The sequence below is a fragment of the Trifolium pratense genome, linkage group LG6 (genome assembly GCF_020283565.1).
Source record: "Trifolium pratense cultivar HEN17-A07 linkage group LG6, ARS_RC_1.1, whole genome shotgun sequence".
NCBI lineage: Eukaryota > Viridiplantae > Streptophyta > Magnoliopsida > Fabales > Fabaceae > Trifolium > Trifolium pratense.
Window position 1 is genome coordinate 19,142,388 of NC_060064.1, and position 11,606 is coordinate 19,153,993.

At 32.5% G+C, this 11,606-nt stretch overlaps 3 protein-coding genes across 3 annotated transcripts; 2 read left to right on the forward strand and 1 right to left on the reverse strand.

The window, feature by feature from the left end:
- Positions 1-1,055: 1,055 nt before the first annotated feature.
- Positions 1,056-5,996, forward strand: LOC123892704. Its single transcript, XM_045942558.1, has 7 exons — positions 1,056-1,746; positions 1,850-1,930; positions 2,508-2,582; positions 4,024-4,068; positions 4,169-4,258; positions 5,041-5,142; positions 5,536-5,996. The coding sequence occupies exons 1-7, from the start codon at positions 1,114-1,116 to the stop codon at positions 5,716-5,718; spliced, it is 1,209 nt and encodes a 402-aa protein (XP_045798514.1). The 5' UTR covers positions 1,056-1,113; the 3' UTR covers positions 5,719-5,996.
- Positions 5,997-6,185: 189 nt separating this feature from the next.
- LOC123891870 lies at positions 6,186-7,166 on the reverse strand. The gene is made up of 2 exons (XM_045941745.1): positions 6,885-7,166; positions 6,186-6,833 (listed from the first exon to the last, which is right to left on the reverse strand). Exons 1-2 carry the CDS (start codon positions 7,164-7,166, stop codon positions 6,186-6,188), a joined length of 930 nt encoding a protein of 309 aa, XP_045797701.1.
- Positions 7,167-8,442: 1,276 nt separating this feature from the next.
- On the forward strand, positions 8,443-9,536 carry LOC123890484. The gene is made up of 3 exons (XM_045940099.1): positions 8,443-8,960; positions 9,041-9,124; positions 9,250-9,536. The coding sequence occupies exons 1-3, from the start codon at positions 8,556-8,558 to the stop codon at positions 9,364-9,366; spliced, it is 606 nt and encodes a 201-aa protein (XP_045796055.1). The 5' UTR covers positions 8,443-8,555; the 3' UTR covers positions 9,367-9,536.
- Positions 9,537-11,606: the final 2,070 nt, after the last annotated feature.

Consider the following 11,606-nt stretch of genomic DNA (forward strand, 5'->3'; position numbering starts at 1 on the left):
GCCCTGACACGTGCCCGGGCTCGGCACCCATTTTTTTTTAGGGTTGTTACTTTAATCTGAAAATTCGAATGTTTGAGTAAGAATTAATAAAATGTATGTATATTCATAATCCTCACGAAATCCTGAGCAAAATGGTATATTTACTTGTCCAATTTGGTGCTAGAATGAAAAATACGATTTATGATTTTGGCTATTTCGGAGGTTAAAGATGATGGACAGTAGATTAAAGGGTTGTTTTAATATATATTTATATATATTAATGAAGCATTGTTTAGGCACAAGCGTGCGTACTAGCTCAGCAGCTGGGTGATGAATTGGTCACACAGGAGGCCTGTGTTCAACTCCTAGCTTCCTGTCATTTTTCAAAACCCTACGTTTATTTTGGTTTTATTTTTTTTATTTGTTTACATATATATTATCAAAATTACCCTTTATTTCCTTTAAGTTAATTTTATGTTCTTTTCTTTATTAAACATATCTAAAAATCACAAAAAAAATCTTTATAAAAAATACTAAAAATATCAATTTTGTTTCCCTTTTTATATATGGTAAAAATAGTAAACAAATGTATTATTATTGTTTTTATTTGATTTTAATTTTTTACCTCATGCTTAAGTATAACCCAAAATACCAAAAAAATATTGTTCTTTTGTGTTAATCTCAAATATGTAAAATATGTTGTAATTCTACTTTCTTTTATATGTAGGATTGTGGGGAGTTTATGATTTTTACTTATGTAATTATTATGAATCAAATATTTAGATGAAATTCTTAAAATTAATTACTTTTATCATAATTTAAGTATATAAATAATATATATTATTAGTTGGAAGAGTAAACACAGAAAAGGTGTAGGCAGAGACAGATTTGTCCATGTAATTTTTTTAATGTTATCGTGTTATATTTACGAAGTTCTTGTTTAATGGTGACTGATGACTAATCGCCTCAGAAAATATGTGGGGCACAAAAAATAATTTTTTTTCCCTCGATCGAATTTTGTTGATACGCAAAAGTCAAATATGAAACTTTTGACCAGACTCAAATCTCTTACACCCGAAAGTTTCATGCAGCAAGCACAGTATTCCCCTTCTGCACAATTTTTGGGCTCTTACTATGACCGAATTTCTCGCTACAAACCCACTTGCCATTTCATCTGCAGAATCTCCTCCATGGTTCCCCTTCCTCAGTTCATACCCAACTTCAACAACCAGAACCCATCTCAACCCAATTTCCTTCTCCCTCTTTTCTCCCAAACTATCCAAAACCAATGCTAACAATAAGAGCGTTTCAGTAGCTTTGAGCTCCAGGTCCAATGGCAGGCCAGCTCCACCATCAAAGGGTCATAGCTTTTACGACCAACTTCAATTTGAGGACAAACAGGAGAACAATTTTGGGTTGGATTTGGAAAGAAACCCTCTTGATGATGAGGGTTCGTCCAATGAAACTGATGGGTTTATCCCATTTGTTGGGAGGGATGAAATTGATGATAAGAGAAGTGGAAAGATTGAGAATGAATTGGGAGAAGATGAAGATGATTTGATTCATCGGGTTCGCGGAGATGGAGATGGAAATGATGGGGTTGATTTGAGAAAAGATGATAAAGTTGAGAAATTTGGTGGTAATCTTAGATTAAGAAAACGTAAACAAGTGATTAGAAGGTCGAATTTGTTGGCGAAGCAAGTGATTAGCATTCAATCTGCTCTTAGTTTGGGATTTGTTTCCCAGCTTTGGGTAGACACTACCTCTGTGAGTCACAGAAGATAATAATAACACTTTGTTTGTTTATTTGTTAAAGGGTTTTTGTTTATAGGACTAATGAGTTAATTTGTTTGGTGAATTTCATTTTCAGTGGATTGTCCTATTTGTAGAGGTGAGATCAAACTTGCTTTCTGGGGATTCAGAAAAATTCCTTCTTGAGGATATCAGTCAGGTATAACAAGTTTACTGAATTAAGACTGATAATGTATATATGCTTTTTGGGAGTTCTTTTGACTGCAATCATTTCAAAGATAATCACTTATTTCAAAACACCTGTTAATTATGGTTGTTGTTTGATGTGGGAGAGGGGTTGTATTGTAAATCTTTTTGCTTCAAAATTCCACTGCATTGTATGTTCTGATGGAAAATTTGCAACTTGGCCTGACTCAGTTTGGATAAACAACTTAATTAGGTGCTTATAGCTTACGAACTTATCAATATAAGTGTTTATGTATATAAGCTATTTCTACAACAAAAGATAAAATAAATTCAAATTGTTTTCATCAGCTATCACGGAGAGCTTATGGAAATAAGCTGAAAATAACTTATTGAAATGTCATAAGTTGTTTCTATAAGCTCTCTTAAACAGTCTCACAAATGCTTATGTTAATAGATAAGCTCAAATAAGCTAAGCCAAACAAATTTTGTCTTGCGGCTGCATAGAACTCCTAGTTATAAATATGGTTTGCCAGGAAGTGACTTCTTGAGTTTGTTCACTGTATTGACTATTTTGCTTGTTCCTTTGTTAGGTTGGGGATGTTGTCCTTGTCCCAGATGAAAGTATAATAGACGACGAATATAAAATGATTGGATTGGATACTCTGGTATGTTTTACTGTTTCTTGTGACTTCACTTGTGAATCAATTTTTTTTATGATTTATGGGATGAGTTCATATGGTCCGGAAGAATACGGATAAAATGTCTTCTTTTATATTATATTAGGCTCAAACTCTCCAGAATATGCGATAGCGAATATACCTGAATATGCTATGGTATTTTTTTACTGAAATAATGTAAGATAGTTATGTTTTATGCAAGACTGAAATCATGCCTTAGAAAGAAGTATAATATTGCTCAAAGTATCAAAGCTTATACCACATGATTTTTTTCCCATGGTTTGTAAGTTAATCATGCCTTCGATATGATCTGCCACTGTTCCCTTGTAATGGATTATGTCACAGGCTGTGAAGTTCTAAATCACTCTCAAAGAGAATGTTTAAATGCTTCTTTTTCCTACCTTTCTTGCCATATTTGCTTGACTAGAATTAGGGCTTGTTTGGGGGTAGAGAGAACACTAAAAATTGATATCCCATATTCAAGAGTATTTTTATTGTTTCCTCTCCGGTAATGTGAACTTTAACGGGTTCAACCCTTCTCTAGACCCCACCACGGTGGGAGTTTTACATAACCTAGTTGCCCTCTCTAGGAATGTGAGAGGAAAAATCAACCTTCTTTTGATTGAACAGTTACATTACAACTGTTTCCTAAAAACTAGAACAAACTAAAGTGACCAATAAATTTAATCCCTTTTCTGAAAGTTATAGCAATAAAACATGTCACTTGAATGGACGAACATCCCTAGCATGATCTGATGCTGTTTGTTGTTTATTTATGGGTTATGTAAGGATAATTTGATCTCCATTCTTCAGGATGTTTTTCCTTCCTGCCGAAGAGTAATGTCTCCATTTGGATATTTATCTCTGGATGTCAAAATCTTATTTAAATGTGCTCAATATACTCACTGTCTCACACTAGTTATCCTGTGGCCGTATAGGATTTTATTTTATAGATAACACTAGGAGTGGACAGTGGAGTTAGAGTGCTTCTCTACATTGGGCAGCTTGAATGAATTTTTCATTTGACTTTCCTGCTAAGTACCTTGAAATTATGAGTTTTTAGCATAACAATGTTAGATACTGAGAGAAGCCAGACACAAACAAAAGAAATGTCGGTGGAACCTTTTCCAGATTTTAGTGAGTTGTTATAAGTTATAACAAATAATCATGTTGTAAATGATAGTTGATTCAATTATGTACGAGTAAATTGAAGGTATATCATTTCTGCTTAAGTTACATGACTAGTTGTGGTCAGTTGTACTCTATCCATATGAAAATCGGAAAGTGATCTCTTGTGGAAATTATGATTTTCAACAATTTTATCTAGAAAGTGATTCCATGGATTTTCTGGTGTCAATCTTGGCTTCAGTACCACTATTTCAAATTTATACAAATTAGGAGATATCTTAATTCGGTTTGTATTTGCTAGGTTGGATACAGAGTTGTAACGCCCTCTCTACGAAATATCGGAAAGGTGATTATCTGTTTCTTGCACCGTTTTGTGTGCTAATATTTACTGGATTTATTTATCTCTAATATTCTAATCATATAATTATTGAAATCTTAACTCTCAGGTGCGTGGCTACAATTTTAGCATCAATTCAGGTGCTGTTGAAGAACTTGAGATAGACTCATTTGGACTATCCATCATTCCATCAAGTTTGGTAAGCGTGGTTGCTTCCTTTTACAGTCATTAGTATATACAAATTACATGCAGGTTTTGCCAACTTAAATGGAAATATGTATCCGTCTTGTGCAATATTGGAGGGAGGGAGGACATGTGAGCTCCCTCCCTCCTCCAATTTCTTTTTCTTATATTTAAGTTGGCAGTCCACTGAAATTAGGCAAAACACCTATTTCTAGAACTCCAGTACTTCATATGATTTTTCATATCACCGATTTCTTTCATTCTGTTCAATTAATCATCATAGAAATTGATTCCATAGATTTTCTGGTGTCCCCTAATATGGCTATTGAATAAAACGAAAATTATTATCGTTGCTAACTCTTACTCCACAAAATCTAACTAATAAAAATTAGGCAAAACACCTATTTTGGTCCCTCACTAATGGTCCTATTCTCCATTTAGTCCCTTAAGGATCACATTTTACAATTTAGTGCTTATAATCAAAAGTAACCTCAATTCAATCCATCTGTGTTAACTCACTTTTTTAAGAAGATAAAATGCTTAGGCGGCACTGTTAAGATTTTTTATGGCATCACAGTTGGCATTCTTTTACCCATCTATCTCAGTGAACATTTCAAATCTTGGGTTAAGATATTAAATATGTATACCTATTCACACAAAACTTGCATTTGTAGCTGCAAACACTAGGGGCTGTCGTATGACTCGCAGAATATATTCTTTTCATGGACAAAAACCAAATTTGAAGTAATTCAACTTGCTACCTTCTTCATTATTTATTTTTCTATTTAAATATTTTAGGTGAGTACCTACTCTTTGATGGTTGAGGATGTACTGGAAGTAGTATCTGATGCTGTTGTTGTACATGAAGCTGCAGCGTTACGAATACAAAGGCTTTCAAAGGTACCTTTAGTTCAAAAATGAAACGGCCAAGTGCCAGGTTTGCTTGGTCAGTGGCTTTTATTATTTTCTTAGCTGCTAAAACTGTTTCTTCTGCGACTTACTCTCGGGTCTGTTTCTTCTGCTGCTAAGTGCCAGGTTTTCTTGGTCAGTGGGTTCTATTCGATTATTTTCTTAGCTGCTAAAATGTTTCTTCTGCGACTTACTCTCTCCAGAATATTTTTTTTTTCCTTTTTCATTCTGGAAGTTGATCTGGAATTCAGTGGGGAAAACTTGCTGAGCAGTGTCGTTTCCCATTATAAATAGATAAATAAATTCAGGCATCCTTTAACCGTTTTTGTATAAGTCGTTTATTTTGTCTATTTAATCATAAAACATCCTACTTGTCTCCACCAGGGTTTTTTGGGCAACCAGAATGTAGGAATCTCAGTGGATGATGTCGAAGATTATGAATCTGAACAATCTACGACATATGACCGTGTTTCAAGGAGGAAGAAAAGTTTTGGAAGAAAGAAACCCAATCCAAGAGATTGGGATGATAATGAAGATAACTGGGAGCTTCCCATGGACTACCTCTAATCTCACGGTTTTTCTGCATTATACTATACATATATAGATTTCTTATGAAAATGGAGTTTAAATAAACCTATTAGACATGCTAACAGTTATTTTTATCTTTTTTCTGGTAAAGAAGTTTTTCTTTTGTATAGTTGATTTCCTTGAATTTCTTTAGATTTTTTTTTGTTGTATTTATTTTAGCAGGATGTTTTAGACTTGAGAGAAGAGTATTACAACACTGCATACCAAATAAACAATGACAAATTATATATCTCAAGTATATTTGGTTTCTCTTCAAATGCCTTGGCTTAGTATCCAATATAGCTAGGTTAAGTAACTTATTCTCATTGATAAAAAAAAGTAACTAATTCATTGCCAACAATAAAAATATCATTATTACATTATGAATCAAATTGAAAACATTAAGAAAGAACCTATTTAACCTAAATGATCTTGTTTGAAGCATTGTTGAACTAAATGTAGACACTTCAATATCCCATTCTACTACATCCAACCCTTGTTTGTGGGTTGACTGAAACTAGGCTCTTTTCACAAAACACAGCTTCACATATGTCAGCAAAGTCTCTCTCTTCATTCTCAATATTAAGATCATAAGTTTCCTCTGTATCAATATTATAAGATCTAACTTTATCAAATATTTTTACAAGAAGCTCATTTCCCTTCCAAAATCCCAATGGCACACAAAGTGAACTATGCTTTATAGTTCGAAGTTTGTTCCAACAAGAATTCACAGCACCAGCTCCTTCCGTCACCCAAATGTCGAAGTTAGCATTTTGATCGCCAAATTTACGACAAACCAATGTTATACACCCACCTAAAACACCCAAATATCTTCCACTTGAACTACTAATATCAACATCTTTTGGCAATTTTACCTTGCTAAGAATCCCACCTCCCACATCCAATGCAAGGATTGTTTCAGTCAAGCCTTTACTTTTTCCCCACCAATAATAAATCCCATTAAAATACATTGCAAAACAAGAAGTGTCAAATTCACAAGACCATGGGTTAGCACTTTGAATTGTTCTCCAAGAATCACTTCTCAAATCATATTCTTCAAAAATATACTCCTTATTACGATGACATTTGCTGTAACTAACCCACATCCTAACAACCTTAATTAAATCTTCACTTCTTATATGATGTCCAATTCCAACACCTAGTACCGTCCCATCTTTTACTTTTGTGACCAAATATGATGATGGAAGAAGCCTCACTTCCCTTGTTGTTGGATTGCATAGAAAAACATCCCTTCCACAAGCAAAATCTGAATACAAACACACTAAGCCATTGCAAGAATTGGAAACAATGTGAAATGATAGACTACACTTCATGTTTTGCATAGATATAGAAATTTGTTTAAGAGAAGAGCCATTTTCTAAGGAAAATAGTTTGTGGGTATAAGGCATTAACCAAAGGCGTAGAAGTAAGTAATATTTTTGACTCATGATTACCCTTTTTGGAATACTACAATTACTATGTCTAAAGCTTCAATAGACACTCCCTATTTATATACTCTCTCAAGTTACTAGTGTTGTTTCTTTCTCAACAAGTAAAAGAAATCTTTATGATCTCTCAAATAGATTCTTTGATTTAGATTTGTTTTTAATACAACTTTTATTTAGAAAATTCTTTTAACAAAATCTTACAGACAATCTAAATATAGATCAAATCGGTAATAATTATCATATCAAAAAACTAAATTTACTTGCTGAAAAAGTAAATCAAATCTATTTGTAAAAAGATTTTCACGTGAATCAAATCTATTTGTAAAAAGATTTTCACAAGATTTGATATAAAAAATCTATTACATATATTTGCTATCACACAATACCAAATCTACTAATAATCACAAATTAACAAAATATTTGCTATTTAGCATAGAAAATTAGAAATTACGTGGGTGTTAAAGAAAAGAGAAATGCTAAAAGTCCTTAATAAAAAAAGCATAACTTTTTTTAATAAAAAGATCATCTTTGATTTAAAAAAAAAACGTAAATAGTGGTGTGTTACCCGTGTGTTAGTGTTATGCTAATTTTTTTTTTTTTTTTATCAAACGCCAGTTCGCCGGTCTCTGTTACTATTGATTTTTTTTTTTTTCTTTAATGAAACCGAGCATGATTATTGTGCCGTATAGTTTGATGTAATATAATTAATTTTTACACCCTTTAATTTACTAATATTACTATCCTATACTTTTTTTAGGTCTCATTTTTAAGAGAATGACATGCGTTTGGACCGATCTTTTTCTCTCATAAAGTCAACCTGACTTTCCCTCCCAAAAATCACATAATTCCTTTTTTTTTCTCAAATAGTTTTTTTTTTTTTTTACAATTTTTTGTCAAATAGTTTAATGGGTTGACCGGGATTCGAACTCCAACTACGTTGCATATATATTAATGCAATTTCTCTATCAACTGAACTAAACTCACATAGTATATTTTTTCTTTGTATTATGGTAGTCTAGTTCATTCTACTAGATTCAATTTTCGCCGGTTTGATTCCCAATGAAAAGTGACGAAAATAGTTTGCTAAATTCAAACTTGGATTTATATATTTATAAAAAAAAAAATGTCCAATAATGAAGAATCCAATGTGGACTTTTCTTAAAGAAAAAATCATTAGCTTAAGTCAAAAAACTAAAGAAAAAAAGCACTAGCCGTTACCGCTTGTCTAGTTTCAAATTCGAAACTTACTTACATCATCATCATTTTCACACTCCACTCCACCTTTTTATTCACTCACACCACTCTCCAATTCTTTCATCTCAACCAAACCAAAAAAAAAAAAAAACTAATATAACAAATCAACCAAACACGACGCTAAACAAAACGCAAATGCAAACACCTGCCACCGGAACACCGAAAGTCCGGCCGCGATCTGGCCGGACACCACTTCAGCCTAAAAACACTCCTGCTAATCTCCCTCTCCATCCTTTCACAAAGCCGAAGCTCGATCAGTCATGTTTTGAGATCACACTATTCCAGAACGCCGACAAGGAAAACCTTCCGATCGCGACTCCTCCTCTGGAAACTTCGCTTGCGGAGGAGCTGACCGCGATCAAGAAGAAGCTGGAGAGATTGAGAACAGATAAAGAGAAAACAGAGAAAAAGCTGAAAGATAGAGAAGCGTTACTTGACGCGAAGATGAAGGAGATGGAAGAGAAAAGCGAGATTCAGAAGAATCTCGAGATTCAAGTCGATCGATTGTTCCGTTTAAAGGAACTCAAGTATCGATGCATGGTATGAATTTCATTTCACAGTTCGATTCGTTTCTAATTTTGATTTCTCAATATCGATTTTAACGTTTTCAATTGCAACAGAGAGTTTCTCCGATTAGAACTCTTAGAGAGAAGGAACATGAAAAGATTATCAACGAAGCAGCACCATCGCCATCACCATCACAGGTATGTTATATGAGAATTTCCTAAATTTTCTCAGGATTTCGAAGCAATTTCGCCTTAATTAATCGATTAATTGAAACTGTGAAATGAAAATTGAGAAATGTACCATTGTTTTTGTTGGTGAGAAGGTGAAAACAGAGGAAACGGTGACGTTTGAATCGGAATCGGAATCAGAATCACGAGTTCTTGAGAGTCCTGGTTCAGCTTGTTCACAAACAAATACTATACAAACAAAATCTGATTAATGAGAATGCCGTTTTGGGGAAGTTTTCATCTATACATAATTTCCTTATTATGGCTTTTCTTTCCCCGTTGAATTTGAATTTCATAATTCAATTTGTAGTTTTTTATGATATGATGATAGTTATTATTTATTATGATAACATTTTAAGAATGAAAGTGGTCCAGTTTTTTATGTTCTTTATTCTTGGCTTCATGTTTGTCATTCAGGCCACTTTTAGGAGGGTGTATTGGATTGAGATTTTACGATACAATTTTGCCAAAAAAAAATCTTGATGATTTTATGAAATTTTGTTGGACTATATTGATTTTGTGAGATTTTAAAGACTTTTTGTACAAGACTTTTTTAATAAGAAAGTAATAAAGAAGAATAAGAAATTTGATACAACGATTATGAAAGTAAAAAGTCTTTGAGAGTTAAAAAATGTCTGAAGATTTTTGGTGAGATTGTTGAAAAAGTCTATCAAGTGTATTTTAAACTAAAAAGTCTCTCAAAATCCATTCCAAAAAATAATCCATCAAAATCGATAGACTTTTGAATACCAATAGACATTTTAAAAGTAGTAACAAATCCCAATTGAATACCAACAGATTTTGTTGCCCTAAAAAAAATCATGTTTGTCTTAATTGAATACCATACGATTTATTAAACTTTTGTACAAGTCTTGATTGAATACCTCAAGATTTTTTTGTCATAAAAGAATCTTTTAAAATCCCATGAAATCTCAATCCAATACACCCCTTACTGTATACCAGTATAAATGCACGGGTTAATGTTCACAAAAAATATGGATTATTAAAATTTTAAAATTTTGTAATTTTTTAATTATCTTAAAATTACCTTTAGAATTTAATTTATATACACTGTCAGTGTATTTTACACATCCATTTAATAATATATATTGACACATCATCTCATGTATTTTAAAACACATGACGTGTCACATTCATTAAATGATGTGACAACCCATTATTTTACGCATGTGTAAAATAACTTTAAACTGACAGTGCAAAATAATTAAACTCTTAAATTTATATTTAATGTAATAATTTATTTAAATATGAAAAATGATACTCCCTCCGATCCTTTTTATAAGAGACGGTCAATTTTTTTGTTTTCATTGAATAGCTAATGTATTTGGTCCATAATATAAACCAAATACATTAATTATTAAATGAACCTAAAAAGTCAAAAATTTCTTATGAAAAGGTCCGAAGGGACTACAAATTTTGGAGATTTTAAAGAGGAAGGGGGAATGGAGAGTGATATTCCACTCCCGTTCTCAACCCACATGTTATTTTTTTTCGTAGTCATCTTCATGAGTTTGCAAAGATTTCATTAAACATAAAAAAAAATTGAGTTAGTAAATTCGGTTCGTAGAAACTTCGGTTCGTAGAAACCGAAGTTTTTTTTGCCTTGAAAACAAATTTCGGTTTCTAAAAATTGAATTTACTCTGAATTTGCACTAGTAAAAATTCGGTTTCTGCGAACCGAATTTTTCTACAAAGGCAAAATTGGAATATTGGGGGTATAAAAGATTCACTTGAGGTGGGAAGAGAAAACATCATATTAGATTGCCCGCAGATGTCTTGACATAGCCCATAGAGCTGGACATGGCTCAAAACTTTTTTTAAAAAATTAAGTATGAATTTGTGGCCTACAAAATAAGTTATACATGGTTTTTAAAAGACAATTTTACTATTTTTAAGAGTTTTTTTTTTGTTGCGCTCCCTGATTTTTTTAAGCATGACCCGAGTTTTCAATTTTACCCCTCGTTGATTAAGTAGCGAGTGTGTAAAATTGCAAAAACTGAGAAAAAAATTGCTTGCTACCTACCCAACCCAAACTGCAAATCAAAACATATGGCCCAATCCGCCCAATTATTGAGAACATTTACGTCGGGTTCGGATTTTCAATTTTAGTGGGTTAGCGGGCAATTTGATTTTGGTTGGACCATTTTTGGACCAATTTAACTGTGACGGCCCAATTACAATTGTTTTAACATTTTTTTAAAAGCAAATCAGTGTTTTAATTTTAAAAAAAAATACCCCAATTTATCTATTGACTATAAAAAAAAAAAAACTTGAATTCAACTTGTTTTGAGAATATTTCAAATTTGAGTCCATAACTTTTAAACTACATGTTTAAAACAAAAATGACATTCACATTTGTACTAGATTAAAAACTAGCACATTCTTGATCTCAAATTTTGATTAAGATTACCATACACAATATAACAAGCAA

What these genes read in the sequence shown, in the direction of transcription:
- LOC123891870 (XM_045941745.1), bottom strand. Translation starts at nt 7,166, where the DNA reads ATGAGTCAAAAATATTACTTACTTCTACGCCTTTGGTTAATGCCTTAT. An exon ending in CAAAAGTAAAAGATGGGACG is followed by an intron (nt 6,834 to 6,884) that starts GTACTAGGTGTT and finishes GATTTAATTAAG; the next exon opens with GTTGTTAGGATGTGGGTTAG.
- LOC123892704 (XM_045942558.1), top strand. Translation starts at nt 1,114, where the DNA reads ATGACCGAATTTCTCGCTACAAACCCACTTGCCATTTCATCTGCAGAA. An exon ending in CTCTACGAAATATCGGAAAG is followed by an intron (nt 4,069 to 4,168) that starts GTGATTATCTGT and finishes CTTAACTCTCAG; the next exon opens with GTGCGTGGCTACAATTTTAG. An exon ending in GAATACAAAGGCTTTCAAAG is followed by an intron (nt 5,143 to 5,535) that starts GTACCTTTAGTT and finishes TGTCTCCACCAG; the next exon opens with GGTTTTTTGGGCAACCAGAA.
- LOC123890484 (XM_045940099.1), top strand. Translation starts at nt 8,556, where the DNA reads ATGCAAACACCTGCCACCGGAACACCGAAAGTCCGGCCGCGATCTGGC. An exon ending in AACTCAAGTATCGATGCATG is followed by an intron (nt 8,961 to 9,040) that starts GTATGAATTTCA and finishes CAATTGCAACAG; the next exon opens with AGAGTTTCTCCGATTAGAAC. An exon ending in CATCGCCATCACCATCACAG is followed by an intron (nt 9,125 to 9,249) that starts GTATGTTATATG and finishes GTTGGTGAGAAG; the next exon opens with GTGAAAACAGAGGAAACGGT.